Source organism: Silurus aristotelis (genome assembly GCF_946808225.1).
Source record: "Silurus aristotelis genome assembly, chromosome: 29".
Taxonomy (NCBI): domain Eukaryota; kingdom Metazoa; phylum Chordata; class Actinopteri; order Siluriformes; family Siluridae; genus Silurus; species Silurus aristotelis.
Genome location: NC_139602.1, coordinates 11,757,675 through 11,784,041, shown reverse-complemented (window position 1 = coordinate 11,784,041; position 26,367 = coordinate 11,757,675). Strand labels below are relative to the sequence as shown.

The 26,367-nt window shown below is 41.2% G+C and overlaps 1 protein-coding gene and 1 long non-coding RNA gene across 4 annotated transcripts in view; one reads left to right on the top strand and one right to left on the bottom strand.

Annotated features, from left to right (window-relative positions):
- rbms2a (RNA binding motif, single stranded interacting protein 2a) overlaps window positions 1–24,985 on the top strand; it is a 31,746-nt gene extending 6,761 nt beyond the window's left edge. For 2 of the 3 annotated variants that reach the window (XM_083534824.1, XM_083534825.1), the window contains exons 2-14: window positions 4,555–4,721; window positions 8,587–8,645; window positions 8,977–9,068; window positions 9,541–9,698; window positions 10,715–10,794; window positions 16,062–16,171; window positions 16,808–16,851; window positions 17,059–17,152; window positions 17,539–17,589; window positions 18,127–18,237; window positions 18,419–18,481; window positions 18,581–18,668; window positions 19,792–24,985. In XM_083534824.1, coding sequence (XP_083390950.1) covers window positions 4,555–4,721; window positions 8,587–8,645; window positions 8,977–9,068; window positions 9,541–9,698; window positions 10,715–10,794; window positions 16,062–16,171; window positions 16,808–16,851; window positions 17,059–17,152; window positions 17,539–17,589; window positions 18,127–18,237; window positions 18,419–18,481; window positions 18,581–18,661 — 1,110 coding nt within the window. In that variant the 3' untranslated portion in view covers window positions 18,662–18,668; window positions 19,792–24,985. Of the gene's footprint in view, window positions 1–4,554; window positions 4,722–8,586; window positions 8,646–8,976; window positions 9,069–9,540; window positions 9,699–10,714; window positions 10,795–16,061; window positions 16,172–16,807; window positions 16,852–17,058; window positions 17,153–17,538; window positions 17,590–18,126; window positions 18,238–18,418; window positions 18,491–18,580; window positions 18,669–19,791 lie in introns of all 3 variants that reach the window. The other variant, XM_083534823.1, reaches the window with a different exon arrangement.
- On the bottom strand, window positions 7,916–9,695 carry LOC310722403. The gene is made up of 2 exons (XR_014532364.1): window positions 9,565–9,695; window positions 7,916–8,351 (listed from the first exon to the last, which is right to left on the bottom strand). It is a non-coding gene; the product is annotated as an uncharacterized lncRNA (long non-coding RNA).
- Window positions 24,986–26,367: the final 1,382 nt, after the last annotated feature.

The window sequence follows — 26,367 nt, the reverse complement described above, 5'->3', positions numbered from 1 at the left end:
TTTTTGCTACAGTAAACGAGAGCATGTTTGGTTTCTAACACTAATACTAGAGGAATTAGTAGCAAGGGGTGTGTGTGTGTGTGTGTGTGTGTGTGTGTGTGTGTGTGTGTGTGTTTTCTGAAGGCCTTTCTCACAGGAGAACTCTAACCATAGCTGCAGTCCTCTGGGAGCATGCTGTAAGGTCAGAACAATCACATAGCACAGTGTGTGTGTGTGTGTGTGTGTGTGTGTGTGTGTGTGTGTGTGTGTGTGTGTGTGAGAGAGGCAAAGAAGATAAAGTGAGATCACACACTCTGAGTGTACGATCATGTGCTGTTCATTTCCTCGTTCTTTAAACGCCTCTAGCAGCCTTGAATCCGCCTTCCTGAGGAATCGATCATTTATTTGACACCGAGTCAGAATCAGTGTCACCACATGTCTGAGGATCTGAAAGCTGTGTCTGTCTCCTGTCCACAGTGTTACAGTGTCCCTGCTGACTGACATCACCAGTGTTTTTAACAGGACTTCGGATTCACTTCTCTGAAACTAAACACTACTTAATGAACCCATTTTGTGAATATAATTCTGAGTCGTTTCATAGAATGGTTTTGCAGATTGACATCTGGAGACACGTTTTATTTACTGTGCTGCAGTCAGTGAGGGACTTATAGATCATATTTATATTCAATGTTTATGGTGAGGACAGAGCGAGTCCGAGTCCATACAGGAGAAGTGACGTGAAGGACAGAACGAGTCCGAGTCCATACAGGAGAAGTGATGTGAAGGACAGAACGAGTCCGTAAGGGAGACATAACATGAAGGACAGAGTGAGTCCGAGTTCGTAAAGGAGACGTGACGTGTAGAACATGAAGGACAGATTAAGTCTGATGACATGAACATGTGACATGAGCGAGTCGGGACAGGACCCTGGTGTTGTGGGAATGAAGAGGAAAGAGGAGGAAAGAGGATAAATCAAGAGGAAAGCGGAGAAATGTGAGGAGATTGTATCAGACAGGATGTTGTTTTTGCTCCAATCACAGAGAGACGTTTTGCCGCTGTGTTTTTTTTAATTAGGGAACAGAAACACTGCTATTAGTCTTTCACTGTACAGTAACACTGCAGAGTAACACTGTAGAGTAACACTGTACAGGAACACTGTAGGGTAACACTGCAGAGTAACACTGTAGAGAAACACTGCAGAGTAGCACTGTACAGTAACACTGCAGAGTAACACTGCAGAGTAACACTGTACAGTAACACTGCAGAGTAACACTGTAGAGAAACACTGTACATTAACACTGCAGAGTAACACTGTAGAGAAACACTGTACATTAACACTGCAGAGTAACACTGTAGAGTAACACTGCAGAGTAACACTGTACATTAACACTGCAGAGTAACACTGTACAGTAACACTGGAGAGTAACACTGTAGAGTAACACTGTACAGGAACACTGTAGGGTAACACTGCAGAGTAACACTGTAGAGAAACACTGCAGAGTAGCACTGTACAGTAACACTGCAGAGTAACACTGCAGAGTAACACTGTAGAGTAACACTGCAGAGTAACACTGAAGAGTAACACTGTAGAGTAACACTGCAGAGTAACACTGTACAGTAACACTGCAGAGTAACACTGTACATTTAAACTGTAGAGTTACACTGTAGAGAAACACTGTGCAGTAACACTGCAGAGTAACACTGTATAGTTACACTGCAGAGTAACACTGTACAGTAACACTGCAGAGTAACACTGTACAGTAACACTGTAGAGTAACACTGTACAGTAACACTGTAGAGTAACACTGCAGAGTAACACTGTACATTAACACTGCAGAGTAACACTGTAGAGTAACACTGCAGAGTAACACTGTACATCAACACTGCAGAGTAACACTGTAGAGTAACACTGTAGAGTAACACTGCAGAGTAACACTGTACATTAACACTGTAGAGTAACACTGCAGAGTAACACTGTACATTAACACTGCAGAGTAACACTGTAGAGTAACACTGCAGAGTAACACTGTACATTAACACTGCAGAGTAACACTGTAGAGTAACACTGTAGAGTAACACTGCAGAGTAACACTGTACATTAACACTGCAGAGTAACACTGTAGAGTAACACTGCAGAGTAACACTGTAGAGTAACACTGTAGAGTAACACCGCAGAGTAACACTGTACATTAACATTGCAGAGTAACATTGCAGAGTAACACTGCAGAGTAACACTGTACATTAACACTGCAGAGTAACACTGTAGAGTAACACTGTAGAGTAACACTGCAGAGTAACACTGTACATTAACACTGCAGAGTAACACTGTAGAGTAACACTGTACATTAACACTGCAGAGTAACACTGTAGAGTAACACTGCAGAGTAACACTGTACATTAACACTGCAGAGTAACACTGCAGAGTAACACTGCAGAGTAACACTGTACATTAACACTGCAGAGTAACACTGCAGAGTAACAATGTAGAGTAACACTGTAGAGTAACACTGCAGAGTAACACTGTACATTAACACTGCAGAGTAACACTGCAGAGTAACACTGTACATTAACACTGCAGAGTAACACTGCAGAGTAACACTGTAGAGTAACACTGCAGAGTAACACTGTACATTAACACTGCAGAGTAACACTGTACAGGAACACTGCAGAGTAACACTGCAGAGTAACACTGTACATTAACACTGCAGAGTAACACTGTACATTAACACTGCAGAGTAACACTGCAGAGTAACACTGTAGAGTAACACTGTAGAGTAACACTGCAGAGTAACACTGTACATTAACACTGCAGAGTAACACTGTACAGTAACACTGTAGAGTAACACTGTAGAGTTCACTTTTTTAATTTCCTGTTTCTTTCTTTGATACGTTTCTGTCTTTCATTCTTTCTTTCTGTTGTTAATGAATTCAGTTGCAAACGTCCTTTTTTGAAACCCGTCCAGGCTCAGAGACGCTTTCGGTTTCTACACACAGGAAAAGGTTCTCGGGGAGTTCCTCTCAGTAGTCCCCGGGTTCTGAACAGGATCTGTTGCAGGGTTCTGCAGGCTCCTGAAAGAGGAGTGTGATGTTTGAAGCTTCTACGCTGAAGATGTTTGATGAACTTTGCATGGAAGAAATAAATGTAGAAGATTTTTGGCTTTGGATGCTGAGAGATGCTGTGAAAGCCAAAAGTTTGAGAAGGAACGATTTTTTATTAAAGTTGCATCATGCATTGTGGGAAACTCCTGCTGGTGATAAGGTCATGGTTTGGAGAAGGAGAAGGAGGATCAGTGTCCGTTTCAGTGTGGAGAGGGAGTGAGAGAGAGATGGAGAGAGAGAAGGAGAGGTGACAGTTGACAGTGAGGCAGTGAGAGAGCAAAAGAAAGCAGGAGAGAGAGAGAGAGAGAGAGAGAGAGAGAGAAATAAAGAGAAGGAAACGGAGGGAAAGAGAAATACAGAGAGAAATAGAGAAAGTGTAATATAGAGAAAGAAATATTTAATAAAAGGAAGAAAGAGTAGAAGAGACAGAGGAAGGGAGACATGAAAGAGAGGAAAGAGAGGGGGGGTGAAGAAAGAAAGAGGGAGGGGAAAAAAAGAAAAGAAAAAGAGACAGAAGGAAGACAGAGACAAAAAAAAAGAAAGAGGGATAAAAGAGAAGAATAGAGAGATATTTGAAGGGGTCCAGGCACTAAGTGATGATGTCATGCTTCATGTGAAGTTTGGTTTTCTGGGAACTGCATCTTTAATAACGTTTCTCTGAAAGTTTGGAGTTCCTCAGAATGTCCGAGATAAAAGCCATTTATAGAAGTGTGTGTGTGTGTGTGTGTGTGTGTGTGAGTGTGTTGTGTATGTTGGTTATAAAAAAGAAATCTTTGAGATGACTTCTTAGCGAGATCAGGACCTGTTCTCCATGGGGTTTCTCGTGCACCTGGAACCCACCAGAGCATCTCTAAACGATTGCTCTGTGACCTTCAATCCCTGAACAAATCTCCTCCTCGTACTCCAGAGGGCTGATTTCTCTGATTGGATTTTCTGTTAGGTCTTCACTCCTCACTGGATCCATTGAAGAGGAAACAGGATCTCGTAACCGTATCAACCAAAAGGAAGTGGGGTGCTGGGATAATTGGGAAGTTTTGATACGGTTATGTGGTTTAGTGCGTGTGAGAGTCGTACGGTTGGGATTCGAACCCTTTGACCCCTGCAGCTGTGCTGGAGGTGCTCTGTTCCGATTCTCCGCTGTGTGTCTGCAGGTTGTGTAGTGTTATTATTAGAAATGTAAGACAATGGACTGAACCATGAGAGAGAGGAACCGGGGGTTGGGGGGTAGGGGAGGTGTGGATCGACTCTAAAGTCTCATGGTGTTGATGGTAATGATGTCTGATTTAACCACAGTGTGAAGGTCTTACATAACGAATGCTCATTTAGCTAGTCGATGGCTTCCTATAAAAGGGGGCGGAGTACAAGGTGCTCCCTTACTGTTTATTGGTCATTTTCAGTTGCACTTTTATATAGTTTTGTGGTGGGGATGAATGTAAACACACATGGTGGTCATTTGTATTTGTTGTGTTCCTGCAGCAGGCCTATGTCTCCTCTGGCCTCCAGATGGCACCACCGAGTCCCAACACTAACAGCAGCAGCGCGAGCAGTGGAGGAGGCGGTGAACAACTGAGCAAAACCAACCTGTACATCCGCGGCCTTCACCCCGGGACCACCGACCAGGACCTGGTCAAACTCTGCCAGCCGTGAGTCCTCATGCTAACACACTCACACTCTAATCTCCAATTATATGGAATGTTACTCAGATTTACAGCAAATTTTACTCAACACAACACATTAACCTTCACACCCACCCTTCTACAGAGCAAGTGTCGTCTCTGACTGGCTTTGTGGTGTATAGTTATGTGCAGTTGGGTATAATTGTGTTTTTTTCTTTTTTCACTTGGTACTCTGCTCAGTACTCTGTACTCAATAGTCAGTACTCGATGCTCAGTACTAGTGAGAAACATGGGGAGAAACATAGGGAGAGATGTGAGAAACATGGGGAGAAACATAGGGAGATATGTGAGAAACATGGGGAGAAACATAGGGAGAGATGTGAGAAACATAGGGAGAAACACAGGGAGAGATTTGAGAAACATTGGGAAGAGACATGAGAGATGTGTGAAACATTGAGAGAAACATGGCGAGAGACATGAGGAGAGATGTGAGAAACATGGGGAGAGACGTAAGGAGAGATTTAGGAAACATGGGGAGAGACGTGAGAAACATGGGGAGAAGCATGAGGAGAGATGTGAGAAACATGAGGAGAGACATGAGGAGAGATGTGAAAAACATGGGGAGAGACATGGGGAGAGACGTGAGGAGAGATGTGAAAAACATAGGGAGAGACATGGGGAGAGACGTGAGGAGAGATGTGAAAAACATGGGGAGAGACAAGAGGAGGGACGTAAGAAACATGAGGAGAGATGTGAAAAACATGGGGAGAGACATGAGGAGAGATGTGAGAAACATGAGGAGAGACATGAGGAGAGATGTGTGAAACATTGGGAAAACATGGCGAGAGACATGAGGAGAGATGTGAGAACCATGAGGAGAGACATGAGGAGAGATGTGAAAAACATGGGGAGAGACATGGGGAGAGACGTGAGGAGAGATGTGAAAAACATGGGGAGAGACATGAGGAGAGATGTGAGAAACATGAGAAGAGATGTGAAAAAAATGAGGCAAGACATGAGGAGAGATGTCAGAGACATGGGGAGAGATGTGAGAAACATGAGGAGAGATGTGAGAAACATGAGGAGAGATGAGGGGAGATGTGAGAACCATTGGAAGAGACATGAAGAGATGTGAGAAACATGGGGAGAAACATGAGGAAAGACGTGAGAAACATGGGGTGAGACTTGAGGAGAGATGTGAGAAACATGATAAGAGAAAAATGAGGAGAGACGTGGGAATTAAGGGGAGATACATAAGGAGAAAAAATTTGAGTGGGTTTTGATTCACACTGGAAATTTAGACTTTTAGCTCAACTCAACCACTCTCACGGCTATGACTCTGTGCGCACTCCCACACACACACACACACACACACACACACACACACACACACACACACACACACACACACACACACACAAAGCAGACACTGCAACATGTGGAAAAACTCAGACGTCTGTGTCTCGGCATCTCGGCTGCAGCAGCTGCGGTGTTTAAATCTTTATACACAACGTCATCTGTTAAAACCATCACACAACTACTCACACAAATGATATAACCTATACACAACTGAGTGTTACTGGTTACACACACACACACACACACACACAGTTACTCCTCCTAAGCTGATTATTTTCCTATACAGCGTGTCCTGATTATTAATAATATCAGAGAGAGAATTGATCACCGCCTCCTGACCAATCAGAGCGCAGTGATGAGAGATCTATTACATAAAGCATGAAGTCAGAGTAAAGTCACGTGACTTGTTTATACCTGCACACGGTTTACTGGAATCTAATGTACAATTTTCTGCTTCAGTGAGTAATGCACAGGTAGAGCCAACACACACACACACACACACACACACACACACACACACACACACACACACACACACACACACACACACACACACACAGTGTCGAGACAGACAGGAATGTCTGGACACGCTGCCAGATCTTTAGAGAAAAGATTAGTGATGAAGCAGGGTTTCCTCCAGCGATGTTACTCAAACACTCCGAACGCCAAAAATATAAAATCATTAAAATTTCAGTTCAGGAACCTAAAGGAACCACATTCAGGCCCAAGAGGTTCTCGGCTCAGTTCCAGACTTTAAAACTTCACTTCTCAGTTCAGTTCCAATTTTTAGGACTTTAGGTCTCAGTGTAGTTCCAGTCTTTAAACTTCACTTCTTCAGTTTCAGTTTTTAGAATTTAGTTTTCTGTTTAGTACCAGTTTTCAGAACCTTAGTTTATTTATTAATTTAGTTTTTATTTGTTAGATTTTAGTTCCTTTTTTTTGTCTATCTTGTATGTAATTGGACGAATGTGTGTGTGTAATTGGATGTGATGTGTGTGTGTGTGTGTGTGTGTGTATATATGCTGATTGTGTGTGTATTTTGAGTGTGTGTTCGTTGAGTATGTGCTGAGTGTGTGTGTGGTGAGTGTGTGTGTGTGCTGAGTGTCTGTGGTGAGTGTGTTTGTGATGAGTGTGTGTGCAAGTGTGTGTGTGTGTGTGTGTGTGTGGTGAGTGTGTATGTGCTGAGTGTGTGTGCTGAGTTTGTGTGTGGTGAGTGTGTGTGTGCTGAGTTTGTGTGTGGTGAGTGTGTGTGCGTGTGCTGTGTGCTTAGTGTGTGTGTCTGTGTGTGTGTGCGCGCTGAGTGTTTGTGTGTGTGTGTGTGTGTGTGTATGCTGAGTTGTGTGTGTGTGCTGAGTTGTGTGTGTGCACTGAGTGTGTGTGTGTGTGTGTGTGGCAGGTGTGTGAGAGTTTGTGTTGAGTGTGTGTGTGTGTGTGTGTGTGTGTGTGTGTGAGGGAGAGTGTAGTGAGTGTGTGTGGCAGGTGTGTGACAGTTTGTGTTGAGAGGGTGTGTTGAGTGTGTGTGTAAACCTCTCCAGGTGTAAGATGGCAGTGTTTGTGATTGAGCAGTACACACACACACACACACACACACACACACACACACACACACACACACACACACACGCACACACGCACAGGGTTCGGTATGAAAAGTAAAAATTAATTGTAGGGCTTTAGGACCCAGAAGACGAGTCGAGGATGGAGGGAGGAAGAGAGAAGGACAGAGGGATCGAGTTTCACGGTCTGGTTACTGGAGCAGAGCTGAGCTTACGTCAAAGCAAACGAGGGAGAGTTCACTTCAGTGCAGAACAACCACACACACACACACACACACACACACACACACACACACACACACACGCTTCCTGCATGTAAAGTTTATTAGAGCTGGAATGATCATGAGTTGTCCATTAGCCCTCACTTTGCATGATTGGTTGCCAGAAGTTGATTAATTCTCAACAGCAGCAGCTCCGACGTCTTATCGTTTCCGTAGCAACGAGTAGTTCAGCGCTTCTTTTTTATTTTGTTTCCTTTAATAACGTCGATGTTGAATAATAAACACAAGGTCACGTGACCTTGCGAGGATTCCGATGATGTCATCAGATGGAACTCTGTTTGCGTCTCTGCACTAAAACACAAAGACGGTTTTTCCGAATAAAATGTTTTGCGTAGTTCAAAAACTAGTGCCGTGGAGCGACCAGACGCCAGACGGAGGGTATTTATAGGTGACGCAGACAGGTGGAGAAGGTGGAGAAGAGCAGAACAGAATTGTTTTTGTCCCTGGGGTGAAGTTTCAACCTGCAGGAAAACAACAGCAATGAGATCACACACACACACACACACACACACACACACACACACACACACACACACACACACACACACACACGCACGCACACGCACGCACACACAGGAAAATGTAATGAAGGGTGCATGGGAACATCAAAGGCACTTCGATCTTACAGGATAGGTTTTTTGAGTGTGTGTGTGTGTGTGTGTGTGTGTGTGATCATGCTGTACTTTTTTTTTGAAGGTACGGGAAGATCGTATCCACCAAAGCCATCCTGGACAAAACAACCAATAAGTGCAAAGGTCAGAGGCTTCAAATCACATAAACAATAATAACACGATTGAATTATTATAGAAATATTTGCGAGGTAATTGCGCATTACTACATTATATTATTCACAACGAGCAGAAATTATTAATTTATTAATATAATTTTTATTTTTTAATTATTATTATTTAGATGTTATTCATGATAACAATCAGCATTAAAAAAAGGTTACGTAAAAAATAAGATAAATTTAAGGCAAAAAAAACCCCTAAATAATAAGCAGTCTACCTTTTAAAATGATTGTGTGTGTGTGTGTGTGTGTGTGTGTGTGTGTGTGTGTGTGTGTGTGTGTGTGTGTGTGTGTAGGTTATGGCTTTGTTGACTTTGACAGTCCTGCAGCAGCTCAAAAAGCTGTAACAGCTCTAAAGTCCACCGGCATCCAGGCCCAAATGGCCAAAGTAAGTCCAAAAAAAAGAATCCTAGTAATACATTTTATTTTTAAGATTTTATTGTGTTATTATTCAAAATCATTGTGAACAAACGTTTGTTTGTATATCCGTGCTCTGTTTGCGTTCTTCCAGTCCCTCTTTTAGCTTTTTATTATCAAATTATTCAAATATTATAATTAGTTTTAATTATTTAAAACTACATTAACTTCATTTTATTCTTTTACTAATACAAAAATAACATTTTATTGGTTGTAGTAGGAAAATAATTAACTTTAATTTCTTTGTGCATTAAAATTTTTCTTTTTTTATTTCTTTTTTTCTTTTAAAAAATAAAAAAAGAGATTTATATCTCTTTTATCTCAACAGGCTCTAAGGAGTAAAGTCTATTAGCTCTGAATGTTTTTTTTTATTGTGTTATAATTAATTCATTGTTAATCATTTTACTGGTTTAATAGTTTTTTTTCTCTGCGGTTTTTGTCAGCAACAGGAGCAGGACCCCACTAACCTGTACATCTCCAACCTGCCCGTGTCGATGGATGAGCAGGAGCTGGAGTCCATGCTGAAATCGTTCGGTCAGGTGATTTCCACACGAATCCTCCGAGACGCCAACGGGACCAGCAGAGGCGTGGGGTTCGCCAGGTGAACACTCCGGACTTCCTGTTTACATGTTATTCCTTTTAGCCACTAGAGGGAGAGCTCTGTCAAGTCTATGACGGTATTAAAGTGTGTTTTGCATGAAGTCAGTGTGAGTTGGAAACGTTTCTGAAGTTACAAAAATAATTTGCAGAAGTAAAATGTTCTGGGGAAATTCTCAAATATTAAAAATATTCACTTGTTCCATTTTCTTTGCGCTAATCTTTGTGAATTGTCTTTGGAAACATTATGCTTATACACTTAATGGCCAAAGGTTTGTGGACACCTGGATGAAATTGTCCTCTTTTGCTGTTATAATGCATGTTATGCTCCACTCTGTGAAAATATTGTAGATGTTGTGGAGATTTGTGCTCATTTAGCCACAAGTGTGTTAGTAAAGTCAGGTAGTGATGTAGGTGAGGTGAGAAGGCCTGGAGTCAGGTCAGAGTTCACATTCATCCTAAAATATTACCATAAATAAAAAAGACAGTAATTAGATTAATTTACGTTATAAAAAGTGTTAAAGCAAAGATGAAAACACACAGATTTTCTGCTGAGAACTTAAAGTTGGAAAAAAATGTGTGCGAGAGAGAGAGAGAGAGAGAGAGAGAGAGAGAAAGAGAAAGAGAGAGAGAGAGAGAGAGAGAGAGAGAGAGAGAGAGAGATTGCAAACAGGTGAGTATCGTTAATAATCAGGTGACTGAGAAAGAGGCGGAGCTTGACAGGCGGTCTCAGGCCCAGGATTGTGGGAGATTTTTGCTTGAATAAAGAATAAAAAGAAAAATCACTCAAAACATACAAGAAAAAAATAATGAAATAAAGCCAGCACCAAAAAGTCAGTGTTTAATTTCATTGTCAAGCAGAAGCTTAAACCTTTATCTATTTAGCGCTTTAGCAAGTTATATTCATTTTCTTGCATCAAATAAACATTTTTCTGTTATGATAAATCTATTATTTACAGACTATTAAATTAATCAATTAATTTATTTATTGATTAACTTAAAGGATTTTGTGTTTTGCAGGATGGAGTCCACAGAGAAATGTGAAGCCATTATTCAACATTTTAATGGAAAATATATTAAAACTCCACCAGGAGTGCCAGGTGAGGGAGTGAGTGTGTATATATATATACAGTGTACATACAGCGTACACCCCACTCTCTATAGCGTAGTGTACAGCGTACAGCGTACACCCCACTCTCTATAGCGTAGCGTACAGCGTACACCCCACTCTCTATAGCGTAGTGTACAGCGTACACCCCACTCTCTATAGCGTAGCGTACAGCGTACAGCGTACACCCCACTCTCTATAGCGTAGCGTACAGCGTACACCCCACTCTCTATAGCGTAGTGTACAGCGTACACCCCACTCTCTATAGCGTAGTGTACAGCGTACACCCCACTCTCTATAGCGTAGCGTACAGCGTACACCCCACTCTCTATAGCGTAGTGTACAGCGTACACCCACTCTCTATAGCGTAGTGTACAGCGTACAGCGTACACCCCACTCTCTATAGCGTAGCGTACAGCGTACACCCCACTCTCTATAGCGTAGTGTACACCCCACTCTCTATAGCGTAGCGTACAGCGTACACCCCACTCTCTATAGCGTAGTGTACAGCGTACACCCCACTCTCTATAGCGTAGTGTACAGCGTACACCCCACTCTCTATAGCGTAGCGTACAGCGTACACCCCACTCTCTATAGCGTAGTGTACAGCGTACACCCACTCTCTATAGCGTAGTGTACAGCGTACAGCGTACACCCCACTCTCTATAGCGTAGCGTACAGCGTACACCCCACTCTCTATAGCGTAGTGTACAGCGTACAGCGTACACCCCACTCTCTATAGCGTAGCGTACAGCGTACACCCCACTCTCTATAGCGTAGCGTACAGCGTACACCCCACTCTCTATAGCGTAGCGTACAGCGTACACCCCACTCTCTATAGCGTAGCGTACAGAATACACCCCACTCTCTATAGCGTAGCGTACAGCGTACACCCCACTCTCTATAGCGTAGCGTACAGAATACACCCCACTCTCTATAGCGTAGTGTACAGCGTACACCCCACTCTCTATAGCGTAGCGTACAGAATACACCCCACTCTCTATAGCGTAGTGTACAGCGTACACCCCACTCTCTATAGCGTAGTGTACAGCGTACACCCACTCTCTATAGCGTAGTGTACAGCGTACAGCGTACACCCCACTCTCTATAGCGTAGTGTACAGCGTACACCCCACTCTCTATAGCGTAGCGTACAGCGTACACCCCACTCTCTATAGCGTAGTGTACAGCGTACACCCCACTCTCTATAGCGTAGCGTACAGCGTACACCCCACTCTCTATAGCGTAGTGTACAGCGTACAGCGTACACCCCACTCTCTATAGCGTAGCGTACAGCGTACACCCCACTCTCTATAGCATAGCGTACAGCGTACACCCCACTCTCTATAGCGTAGCGTACAGCGTACACCCCACTCTCTATAGCGTAGCGTACAGAATACACCCCACTCTCTATAGCGTAGTGTACAGCGTACAGCGTACACCCCACTCTCTATAGCGTAGCGTACAGCGTACACCCCACTCTCTATAGCGTAGCGTACAGCGTACAGCGTACACCCCACTCTCTATAGCGTAGCGTACAGCGTACACCCCACTCTCTATAGCGTAGTGTACAGCGTACAGCGTACACCCCACTCTCTATAGCGTAGCGTACAGCGTACACCCCACTCTCTATAGCGTAGCGTACAGCGTACACCCCACTCTCTATAGCGTAGCGTACAGCGTACACCCCACTCTCTATAGCGTAGTGTACAGCGTACACCCCACTCTCTATAGCGTAGCGTACAGCGTACACCCCACTCTCTATAGCGTAGCGTACAGCGTACACCCCACTCTCTATAGCGTAGCGTACAGCGTACACCCCACTCTCTATAGCGTAGCGTACAGCGTACACCCCACTCTCTATAGCGTAGTGTACAGCGTACACCCCACTCTCTATAGCGTAGTGTACAGCGTACACCCCACTCTCTATAGCGTAGCGTACAGCGTACACCCCACTCTCTATAGCGTAGCGTACAGAATACACCCCACTCTCTATAGCGTAGTGTACACCCCACTCTCTATAGCGTAGCGTACAGAATACACCCCACTCTCTATAGCGTAGTGTACACCCCACTCTCTATAGCGTAGTGTACACCCCACTCTCTATAGCGTAGCGTACAGCGTACACCCCACTCTCTATAGCGTAGCGTACAGCGTACACCCCACTCTCTATAGCGTAGCGTACAGAATACACCCCACTCTCTATAGCGTAGTGTACAGAATACACCCCACTCTCTATAGCGTAGTGTACAGAATACACCCCACTCTCTATAGCGTAGCGTACAGAATACACCCCACTCTCTATAGCGTAGTGTACAGAATACACCCCACTCTCTATAGCGTAGCGTACAGCGTACACCCCACTCTCTATAGCGTAGCGTACAGCGTACACCCCACTCTCTATAGCGTAGCGTACAGCGTACACCCCACTCTCTATAGCGTAGCGTACAGCGTACACCCCACTCTCTATAGCGTAGCGTACAGCGTACACCCCACTCTCTATAGCGTAGTGTACAGAATACACCCCACTCTCTATAGCGTAGTGTACAGCGTACACCCCACTCTCTATAGCGTAGTGTACAGCGTACAGCGTACACCCCACTCTCTATAGCGTAGCGTACAGCGTACACCCCACTCTCTATAGCGTAGCGTACAGCGTACAGCGTACACCCCACTCTCTATAGCGTAGCGTACAGCGTACACCCCACTCTCTATAGCGTAGTGTACAGCGTACACCCACTCTCTATAGCGTAGTGTACAGCGTACAGCGTACACCCCACTCTCTATAGCGTAGCGTACAGCGTACACCCCACTCTCTATAGCGTAGTGTACACCCCACTCTCTATAGCGTAGCGTACAGCGTACACCCCACTCTCTATAGCGTAGTGTACAGCGTACACCCCACTCTCTATAGCGTAGTGTACAGCGTACACCCCACTCTCTATAGCGTAGCGTACAGCGTACACCCCACTCTCTATAGCGTAGTGTACAGCGTACACCCACTCTCTATAGCGTAGTGTACAGCGTACAGCGTACACCCCACTCTCTATAGCGTAGCGTACAGCGTACACCCCACTCTCTATAGCGTAGTGTACAGCGTACAGCGTACACCCCACTCTCTATAGCGTAGCGTACAGCGTACACCCCACTCTCTATAGCGTAGCGTACAGCGTACACCCCACTCTCTATAGCGTAGCGTACAGCGTACACCCCACTCTCTATAGCGTAGCGTACAGAATACACCCCACTCTCTATAGCGTAGCGTACAGCGTACACCCCACTCTCTATAGCGTAGCGTACAGAATACACCCCACTCTCTATAGCGTAGTGTACAGCGTACACCCCACTCTCTATAGCGTAGCGTACAGAATACACCCCACTCTCTATAGCGTAGTGTACAGCGTACACCCCACTCTCTATAGCGTAGTGTACAGCGTACACCCACTCTCTATAGCGTAGTGTACAGCGTACAGCGTACACCCCACTCTCTATAGCGTAGTGTACAGCGTACACCCCACTCTCTATAGCGTAGCGTACAGCGTACACCCCACTCTCTATAGCGTAGTGTACAGCGTACACCCCACTCTCTATAGCGTAGCGTACAGCGTACACCCCACTCTCTATAGCGTAGTGTACAGCGTACAGCGTACACCCCACTCTCTATAGCGTAGCGTACAGCGTACACCCCACTCTCTATAGCATAGCGTACAGCGTACACCCCACTCTCTATAGCGTAGCGTACAGCGTACACCCCACTCTCTATAGCGTAGCGTACAGAATACACCCCACTCTCTATAGCGTAGTGTACAGCGTACAGCGTACACCCCACTCTCTATAGCGTAGCGTACAGCGTACACCCCACTCTCTATAGCGTAGCGTACAGCGTACAGCGTACACCCCACTCTCTATAGCGTAGCGTACAGCGTACACCCCACTCTCTATAGCGTAGTGTACAGCGTACAGCGTACACCCCACTCTCTATAGCGTAGCGTACAGCGTACACCCCACTCTCTATAGCGTAGCGTACAGCGTACACCCCACTCTCTATAGCGTAGCGTACAGCGTACACCCCACTCTCTATAGCGTAGTGTACAGCGTACACCCCACTCTCTATAGCGTAGCGTACAGCGTACACCCCACTCTCTATAGCGTAGCGTACAGCGTACACCCCACTCTCTATAGCGTAGCGTACAGCGTACACCCCACTCTCTATAGCGTAGCGTACAGCGTACACCCCACTCTCTATAGCGTAGTGTACAGCGTACACCCCACTCTCTATAGCGTAGTGTACAGCGTACACCCCACTCTCTATAGCGTAGCGTACAGCGTACACCCCACTCTCTATAGCGTAGCGTACAGAATACACCCCACTCTCTATAGCGTAGTGTACACCCCACTCTCTATAGCGTAGCGTACAGAATACACCCCACTCTCTATAGCGTAGCGTACAGAATACACCCCACTCTCTATAGCGTAGTGTACACCCCACTCTCTATAGCGTAGTGTACACCCCACTCTCTATAGCGTAGCGTACAGCGTACACCCCACTCTCTATAGCGTAGCGTACAGCGTACACCCCACTCTCTATAGCGTAGCGTACAGAATACACCCCACTCTCTATAGCGTAGTGTACAGAATACACCCCACTCTCTATAGCGTAGTGTACAGAATACACCCCACTCTCTATAGCGTAGCGTACAGAATACACCCCACTCTCTATAGCGTAGTGTACAGAATACACCCCACTCTCTATAGCGTAGCGTACAGCGTACACCCCACTCTCTATAGCGTAGCGTACAGCGTACACCCCACTCTCTATAGCGTAGCGTACAGCGTACACCCCACTCTCTATAGCGTAGCGTACAGCGTACACCCCACTCTCTATAGCGTAGCGTACAGCGTACACCCCACTCTCTATAGCGTAGTGTACAGAATACACCCCACTCTCTATAGCGTAGTGTACAGAATACACCCCACTCTCTATAGCGTAGTGTACAGAATACACCCCACTCTCTATAGCGTAGTGTACAGAATACACCCCACTCTCTATAGCGTAGCGTACAGCGTACACCCCACTCTCTATAGCGTAGCGTACAGCGTACACCCCACTCTCTATAGCGTAGCGTACAGCGTACACCCACTCTCTATAGCGTAGCGTACAGCGTACACCCCACACTTTAATGAATGAGTTTTTGAGAGTTTCTGATGACAGACTGAGGATGATGGACTCGAGTCTTATGCATTGTTTGTTGTATTTTAGTGCCCACAGAACCGTTGTTATGTAAATTTGCTGACGGGGGACAAAAGAAGAGGCAGAATCAGGGGAAGTACCTGCAGAACGGCAGGTCTTGGGGCAGAGACACTGACACGGTAAGAAGACGGGAGAATTGCAGACATGTATTTCTTTTGTTAATATTTGTATTAATTCTCTGTAAAGTATGTGCCAATAAAAGAACTGATGACAATTTATAGTATAATTTGTTTTATACAGTCTTGAGTATGGTGTTGTATAGTTTACAGTATAAATAGATGTTGTGGTATTTAGTGGAATACAGTACAGTTAAGTTGTTACTGTGTTCGTTATTGACTGCACATATCTCCTAATGATGTAAGAGCTATAAATACTATCAAATAAACAATAAAATATACTTAAACAAATCGAAATAATGAAAATACTCTATACAATATTTTGTATTAAGTAATAAAAAAAATTATAAAAATGAATCTAAAAAAGATGACATTAAAAAAATTCATTGTCCCGAGTTCAGTGCGCATCATGTAGACTTGTTACAGTCTACGACTAGAGGCGACTCTCCTCTGTCCTGAATTTTTTCGACTCCGAGCAAAATGCACTTGGTGTACAGGTTTGTTCGTATCCGCAATGTTCATAAAGTGGGGAGCATCTGTATAGATATGCACAACATTGAACATATTTGTCTTGAGCTCTTCTGTTTTTGAACGATTTGACACTGAACAGTAAATTCTACAATATTTGTATGATTTCAGGGAGGAATGACACTAACGTACGACCCAACAGCCTTACAGAATGGGTGAGTGCCATGTCGTTATCACTCTGTAAAGTAAATTAAACAATTTATGCATTCAATAATGTTTCAGAGTAAAGCATCAATGTGTTTGTATCCTTGTGACACCTGGTGGCCACAATTACTACTGCAACACATCGTGTTTTTTTTTTTATTGTATTGTACATCCTTTTATTGTATTGTACACATTTTTTTATTTTATTCATTTTGCAGGTTTTATTCGTCTCCGTACAGCATCGCCCCAAACAGAATGATTGCTCAGACATCTCTGTCTCCCTACATGTCTTCTCAAGTTCCCTCATACCAGGTCAGTGATAAAGGGTTACAAATAAAATAAGTAAATTGTAATATAAAAAGAAGAGTTAATTTGCTACAGCAAGAGCAGGATATGTGTTTAAAGAAGAAGAATTATGTCATACCCAATAAATTAGTAAGTGCTTTGTGAATCATGATCTCATGATTCACATCTACAGATTTACATTTATGTCAAAGTATTGAATGTAGCTTTCCAAAAAAGAAACAAAATATAATAACATATGAACCTATTATATTCTATATAAACAAAATCTTTTAAAAAAACCCATTAAATTAGTAAATTCTGTTTGTTCTATATAAACTCTATGTATTGTATATAAGCTTAGTGTATGTAGAATGCACACATGGTGTATAATATATGGATGATTACATTTGCAGGTTCACAGTCCGTCATGGATGCACCACCAATCGTACCTCATGCAGCCCACAGTGAGTAGAACAAAACCCTCCACACAGTCACATCCAAAATCTATATAAATGCTTATCATTTTTAATATTTAGACAATAATGGCTGTATGTTGTGTTAGTTTTAGAGGACAGTAAATCTGTACTGCTATAAAGCTGCACATTGTCTCCTCTAAAATATGTCCAAGATTCATTTCTATAGTATTGTCCGTTCAGAAGAAATGTGAGGGGTGCACTTACTTTTGTAAGATACTGTATATCAGATAAGTAGTAAGGGGTGGAGTTATGAGGCAGAGATAGTGTTAAAGTGTTTCATTTCACTCACACCAAAGCAACTGTGTTTCTGTTACATGTAAATAACTGTTACTAAGCACTCGCACTGGAGACTCCTTCCATACAATACTCTTACAATACTGTAATCTTTACCTTCTGACCAATCACAAGCCAGAAATTATTTACACAGTCTTTAAGTTGACTGTTTGAGCTTCTGCTCTTAGTTTTGTGGTTAAAAAGCTGTGTGTGTAACAGATTTGTGTAAAATGATCTGTGATTTGTGATCAGGGGACCGTTTTAACCCCAACTCTGGACCACACCATGTCCATCCAGCCCACCTCCCTGATGAGTCCCTTAACCCAGCAGCTCAGTCACCTCACACTAGGAAGCGCTGGAACGGTACTCCATCATCCCCATCTCTCTCTCTCTCTCTCTCTCTCTCTCTCTCTCTCTCTCTCTCTCTCTCTTCTTTAGAAAATCTTGTCTCTGTCCCAGATATTCTAGTAATAAGTATTTGGATGAAGGTGTAAAAGAATAAGTGGTGTTAAAAGAAACTCCTTCTATGTGTGTGATCTCACAGTACATGCAGGGGAGTTACATCCCTCAGTACACCTCCGTGCCCCCGTCCAGCGTCTCTGTAGAGGTGAGACAGGTGAAGCTCTGCATCAGTGTTAAGTTCCTTCATTTTGTTTGTCAGACGTATGTTCTGTTTGAGTTCTGATGGGTATTTAATCATCCTCAGGAGAACAGCGGAACCCATCAACAAGTCCCCATAGAACCCACTGCAGATCACACCAACTACATGTACCAACACAGCAAGTGAAGCTGAGGTACACTGGACTGTCTGTCTTGCTCTGTCTGTCTGTCTTACTGTCTGTCTCGCTCTGTCTGTCTGTCTTACTTTCTGTCTTACTGTCTGTCTCGGTCTGTCTGTTTGTCTTACTGTCTGTCTTGATCTGTCTGCCTGTCTGTCTCACGCTGTCTGACTGCCTTACTGTCTGTCTTGGTATGTCTGTCTGTCTGTCTCACTCTGTCTGTCTGTCTGTCTGTCTGTCTGTCTGTCTGTCTGTCTGTCTTACTGTCTGTCTTACTGTCTGTCTCGCTCTGTCTGTTTTTCTGTCTGTCTCACTCTGTCTGTCTGTCTGTCTGTCTGTCTGTCTGTCTGTCTGTCTGTCTGTCTGTCTTACTGTCTGTCTTACTCTGTTTGTCTGTCTGTTTCTCTTGCTCTGTCTGTCTGTCTTACTGTCTGTCTGTCTCGCTCTGTCTGTCTGTCTTACTGTCTTGCCCTGTCTGTCTTACTGTTTTTCTCACTTTTTGTCTGTCTGTCTCGCTCTCTGTCTGTCTGTCTTACTGTCTGTCTCGCTCTGTCTGTTTTTCTGTCTGTCTCACTCTGTCTGTTTTACTGTCTGTCTCACTCTGTCTGTCCGCTCATCTGTTTGTTTGATTATTTGTCTCACTGACTGCCTGTCTATACATTACACTGCCTGTCTCACTGTCTGTTTGTCCACCTGCCCATTTGTCTGCCTGTGTCTCACTGTCTGTATCCAGTTTTGTTCTCTGTCTGCCTCAGTTTCTTTCTACCCGTCCATCTGTTTGTTTTTTTGCCTGTCTATCTATCAACCACATTTCTGTCTACATGCCCACTTGTCTGTCTGACTTGCTGAATGAATGCCCTAATATCTGTCTCCTTGTTCATCTCACTGACTGTCCTCCTGCACATCTGTCTGTCAGCAAGTAAAACTATACTGTCTATCTGTCTGTTTGTTGTCAGAAGGTAAAGCTGAAGTGCAGCTGTCTGTCTGGGTGTTCGTCTGTCTATTTGTCTGTCTCATAGTCTGTATGTCTGTGTTTTTGTTAGCCAGTAAATTGAGGTCCATCTGTTTGTGTCCTTGCTTGTTTATCTCTGTTTTCCTCCTGTATGTAGCTGAGAGATTTCTCTCTTTGTCTCTGCAGGCCGTGTGATGACGTGATGATGCGGTGATGAGGTGTGTTGTGACGCGGTGGTGTGGTGGGAGGTGTGGATGTGATGCGGCGGGTAATGGTGCTTAGTCTGTGAGGTAATCAAGTTTCACGCTGACGTGCAGAACGAGAAACATGGAAACAAACACAGATGAACAAAGCAACACTTTTTTTGTAGAGTAGAAATGAAAAACAGACTTCACTCATCTTTCACTCAGCCAACAGGTGGAAGATTTCAGAGAAGGAGCTTTCTTCCATTTTGATAACAAAAGAAAAAAAAACAATAATAATATTAATTCCTGAAAAGGTGAAGAGACACATTGTGTTGGAGTCACGTCTTCATGAGAGAGAGAGAGAGAGAGAGAGAGAGAGATTGTGTAACACCACCACCCTTTCTTTATTGTTTTTTTTTTTTCTTTTTTGGAAAATATGCGAGTGTTTTTTAATTTTTATTTGTGTTACTTTTGTTTTTCAGCAGCAGTTTGAGATATTTTTGTACTGAAACATGAACAATGCATTTTATTTTATTTGTCATTAGTTTAGTGTTTTTAATTTTTATTTTTGCTACAGGTGAACCATTTAAAGTCACTTCTTTATCAAAGTAAAAAAAAATTATTAAACAAATACTTTCTTTTTTATTTATATATTTTTTTTATTGCAACAGACAATCATTTTTTTTTTTTAAATAAAAATGTATGTGGCTTTAATCATGAAGTCAGGACCTCAAATAATAAATAAGTAAAATACAGAAAATTGTAGTAAAAGAAGTGACTTTAAATGATTTTTTTATTAAACAAAAAACAAAAAGCCCAAATTGTTCTCACATCATCATCATAGTGTCACAACAAGACTGTGATGTGGAATCATTTGTGTTAATTACAAAAAAAGTCGGGGTTTTTTTGGTGCTGGGTTTAATTCTTGAATAGTTTAATTCACAGGAAAACAGTAAACATGTCCTTAAAAAGATGAATTTTTTTTTTGCCATTTTTGTAGTGATTTTTGTAGTGTGCATGTTTCTTTTGTTTTTCTGTACCATCCAATTAAAAAAATCTAATAGAGGAATAGAAATTGCGTAGCTCTGTAGCAAAGGAACACTGACAGCGATTTTTCTTTAGCCACCAAAAATTCACTTTTCACTTCTCAATTTTTTTAAATAAAATTAATTATTTTTCTTAAAAAAGATTTAATTCAGTGGAAATTATCAACCTTCATCTTGTCTGAATGCAAAATAAGGGCTTATTTTCTATTAAAATAATTTTTAATATGCAGAACATCTTTAAGTATATGAATGTAAATAACTAAAAAAGTAAAAATAAGTAAATAAATGCTAATTTTAATTTTTGTAATTTTGCATCGGTATGATTTTTTTTATATAATTGGTTGAGAATAAGGATGATTTAATTTCATTTGCTTTTTAAAAATTAAATAATTAAGCTAGTTTTTTCACTGCATACTGTACATGTTTATTTTTTTATATCAGCTACCAAAGAAAACCCACAAAGTCATTTACTAATAATATCTCGATTCAGGTGACAGCATTAAATTATTGACAGGAAATAAATAATTACGACTGCATTCCAAATGTTAGCGTGAAGATTAAATGAATTCTAGAGAACTTTTCTAACAAGTGGCAGAAGTTTTTGGTGCAAGACTGTGCTTATGGACAGAGTGCACTACAGCAGCTAATTATAAATAGCCAGCCAATATGCTAATTAGCGGTTAGGCTATGGGATTAACGCTCTGTATAAGTCACGCTCAGCTGCTAGCGAATATACACCAGTTTATTACATACTCACCTGAATGCTGCTGTTTCTCTTTGATACACTTGCAGTGCATTATGGGTAATTATTGGATAGCTGAAATAAAATATTTTTTGCATTAAATATTATTTAGGACATCATGAATATTGCAAGAGAATAAATTTTTTTTATTTAAAATGTATTTAAATTTTACATCTAAAAAAAACACTGCAGCTCCTTTATAAATCATCCTTTATTTCTTTATTATATTAAAAGTTTAAATGACTTTTAACCCTAAAAATCAGGACGCTTTTGAGCTCTGATCACATTTTGATTATTTTACATTTTCAAATTAAAAATAAAACACAGAACTGAATTTCCCATTTTTCTTTATTTAAAAAAAAAAACAAAAAAAAACAAACCACAATTCATATATTTTTTTGTTGTTGTTGGTCAGTGTGATTTTTATTTTGTGTCAAAAACACGCCTTTGACAGGTTAAAATCATGCAGTTCACCTCATGAAGGAAACAAATCTGGGTTTTAGTCAAGAAATACAGATTTTTTTTTATTTTGTATTACTAAAAAAAATCAGTTTTCACTCCGAATCCAAAAACCATGTTTTGAAACTATGAAATGACACGTTACATCACAGTGTTGTTTTTATATTTGATGTTATTTATGGTTTTTACTCAGAATTGTAGAATTGTTTTGGTTGTTCAAATTTGAGATTAATGAATAATATAAGTAATTTTTTTGTTTTCTAGGTCGTACGTTATATTTGCACAAAATCCAGCCATAATTTGTCAAAGTAAAAAAATATATATATTAATATTATGTATTAATCAATTAATTAATAATTAAACTTTTTAATCCCATTCATTATTATTAAAGATGGAATAAATTATGACCATTATTTAAAAAAAAAAAAACAGCTGTAATCATTTTGAATGATTGAAGGAATACTCATTATTTACAATTGTGGGATATGAAAAAAAAAAAAATAATAATAATAGTAATAATAGTAATTAGTAAATAGTAATTAATATTTTTTATTATTTTTAATAAGGTGGAATTAACTAAATTGATTTTACTTTTAAACTTATAATTATTAATATAATTTTATATTATTATTGACCATGTCCACATTTATTACAAATAAAGGGGGAAAAAATTAAACAGGTTTGGCAGATTTTCAGATTTTTTTTGTTTCCAATATAAATATGATTGCATACTTTTTTCTCTTCTTGCCCTGTAAAAAATTTTATTTCATAGTTTCAAAACACTCAGCTGCTATAAACCAGAGACTGGAGCAGTTCAGGAGATAAAACACAAGAACATCGCATTGGCTGCCATGCAAACCTGCGCTAACTGCCTCGGGGAAATACAACCCGAATTCCGGAAATGTAGGAACATTTTTAAAATGTTAATAAGATGAAAACTAAAATAATTTCAAATCACATGAGCCAATATTTATTCACAACGAACATAAAGAACATAACAAATGTTTAAACTGAGACATTTTACACTTTTATGCACAAAATGAGCTCATTTAAATTTTGATGCCTGCTACAGGTCTCAGAAAAGTTGGCAGACAAAGGGATGGAAAAGGTCTGTAATATGATTAGCTATAAAAAGAAGGTCTTAGAGAAGCAGAGTCTCTCAGAAGTAAAGATGGGCAGAGGTTTTCCAACCTCTGAACGAGTGCATAAAAAGATACACCGTTAAATTGTTCCTCAACGTCAAATTGCAAAGGCATTGCAAATCTCATCATCTACTGTACATAACATCATCAAAAGATTCAGAGAGACTGGAGAAATCTCAGTGCGTAAGGGACGAGGTTGAAGACCTTTGTTGGATGCCTGTGGTCTTCAAGCCCTCAGACGACACTGCATCACTCATCAGCACGATTGTGTATTTGACGTTACTAAATGGGATCAGGAATACTTCCAGAAACCACTGTTGGTAAACACAATCTGCCCTGCCATCTGCAGATGCCAACTAAAGCTGTATCATGCAAAAAGGAAGCCATATGTGAACATGGTCAAGAAGCGCCGTCATGTCCTGTGGGACGAAGCTCATTTAAATTGGACTGTTTTAAAGTGGAAAAGACAAGCTTAAATATGACATTCTTGTTGGAAATCCCGGACGCCGTGTCCTCCGGGCTAAAGAGGAGTGGGATTTTCCAGCGTGTTATCAGCGTACGGTTCAAAAGTCAGCATCTCTAATGGTATGGGGTGCAGAAGTGCATACGGTACGAGCCGCTCGCATGTTTTGGATATGAATGCTGAAAGGTATATTAAGGTTATAGAGCAACATATGCTCCCCTCCAGACGACGTCTATTTCAGGGAAAGCCTTGTGTATATCAGCAGGATGATGCAAAACCGCATACTGCTGCTGTTACAACAGCATGGCTTTGTAGTAGCAGAGTCCGGGTGCTGAATTAACCTGCAGTCCAGATCTTTCACCTACAGAGAACATTTGGTGCATTATTAAACGGAAAATACGCCAAAGACGACCACAACTCTTCAGCAGCTGGAAACTGATATCAGGCAACAATGGGACCAAATTCCAGCAGCAAAACTCCAGAAACTCATAACCTCAATGCCCAGATGTCTTCAAACTGTTTGGAGAAGAAGATGAGATGCTACACCATGGTAAACATGCCCCTGTCAACTTTTTTGAGGCCTTCAAATTTAAAATAGCTCATTTTGTGCATAAAAGTGTAAAATTTCTCAGTTGAAACTTTTGTTATGTTCTGTATGTTCTATTGTGAATAAAATATTGGTTCATGTGATTTGAAAGTGTTTTAGTTTTCATTTAAAAAACATCCCAACATTTCCGGAATATATAGTGTATTTATAAAAAGTCTGACGTGTTTCCAGGCCGTAAAGTCTGCGTAGCAAAACTCTAATCAGTTACAAAATGAATAAAGAGTTAGCGAGATGAAATCCGGGGTGGAACTCATCCAGCAAGCCTTACATTTATAAATAATTCCCTTTTTAGGAATTTTTGTTTAAACATAGGAATCAGTTTTATAATATGCCTAGCTACAGTTAGCATAAAGATGACGTCCTGGCGTTTTCTTTGTGTAAACTCCTTGTGCTGATCCCTCTGTTCATTCTCGAGGAGATCGGACCACATTTTCTTCTCTTTCTTGAAATCCTGCGGTGTGGTGTTTCTCCAGCCAGATGTTTGCCTCATCTCTTGAACTGCTCTTGTTTTTTTAAGAAACATTTTTCTGAGTTTATTTATAATACACATTTTGTACAGTTTATCAGAAGAGTTTGATTGTTTTTTTGCTCTGATGTTCGGAGGCGTGGATTCCTTTGAGGTGCCTTTGTTTGTTTTTGTTGTTATTATTGTTTGGTTTGTTTATTTGTTGATGAAAAAGGTTTTACTGTTGACTTTTCTTCATTTTTTTAAATAAAAAGTTTTTAATTGTTGTAATATGAGAGGGTTGTTCTTAATACATGTACCAGAATTAAGATATTGTAGGTTAATATAAACAATATCTTGATTTTTTTTAAATACATTTTAGTCTAATTATTTTAAATTAATGAACATACATATTTTACTTTTAAATTTATGCTTTATTTTTTTATTAACATAAAAGTCTTAATTTAAGCACTGTCTCACAGAATCACTCAAAGCATAAAGCAACAAAAAACAAAACCATAAAAGGCCACTTACTACAAATCTTTCCAAATTCAAAAATCAGTAAGTACTATATATACTATATTTATACACACACACACACACACACACACACACACACACACACACACACACACACACACACACACACACAATCTCACAAAAGTAAATACACCCCTCACATTTCAGCAACAATTTTAGTATCTCATATATACCTTTTTTAAGAAAAAAAAAGTCTTTTAGATTTTTATGTCTCAAAAGAAGTTGTGACGGGGCAACAAAAGTGAAAAAAGTAAATGTTATTAAAAAGAAGCAGTTGAAGAAATATTTAGTAAGTAATGAGGTTAATGGGCAGCAGGTCAGTAAGATGTGGATAAATAGTGTATATTAAAGAAGCAGAGTCTCTCAGCAGTAAAGAGGGGCGGAGCTTCACCAATCTATAAAAGACTGTCTACAAACTGTAGAACAATTTCAGAATACAAGTGTGAAAAAGGGGCCACTGCATTTAAAACAGTGATGACTCTTGATGAAAATCACTGCATGGCCTCAACACCTCCGCAAATCATTGTCTGTGAACACAGTTTGCATATTATACACAAATGCAATAATGGATGAACTGCTGCTCATCACACAAGCGGATTAAATAATGTAATGTCATGATTTTTATGGAAATGTGGCTCAACGACAACATTCCCAGCAGTGCCTCTGAGCTCGGGGTCGCAGTGTTTTCCTGGCGGACAGGACGGCAGTAGACGCTGGTAAGCGCAGGGGTGGACAACTGGCACAGGTTTTTACTGATATTTTCTACCTGTCACTGGCCCAAGCCATGATTCCGACATGCCTGAAGACTACAACCATCATACCAGTGCGTAAGCCGAATGCCTGAATGACTTTTGCCCAGTTGCACTCACCCCTATTGTTACAAACGTGGACAAAATTGTTGGTACCCTACGGTCATTGAAAGAAAAACTTACAATGGTCACAGAAAAAACGAAAGTTGTTTGAAGGGTGTCTTTTCCAGACGGCATGTTTTAGCTCCTTTCAAAGATGCTCAATAGGATTGAGATCAGGGCTCATAGAAGGCCACTTTAGAATAGACCAATGTTTTCCTCTTAGTCATTCTTGGGTGTTTTTAGCTGTGTGTTTTGGGTCATTGTCCTGTTGCAGAACCCATG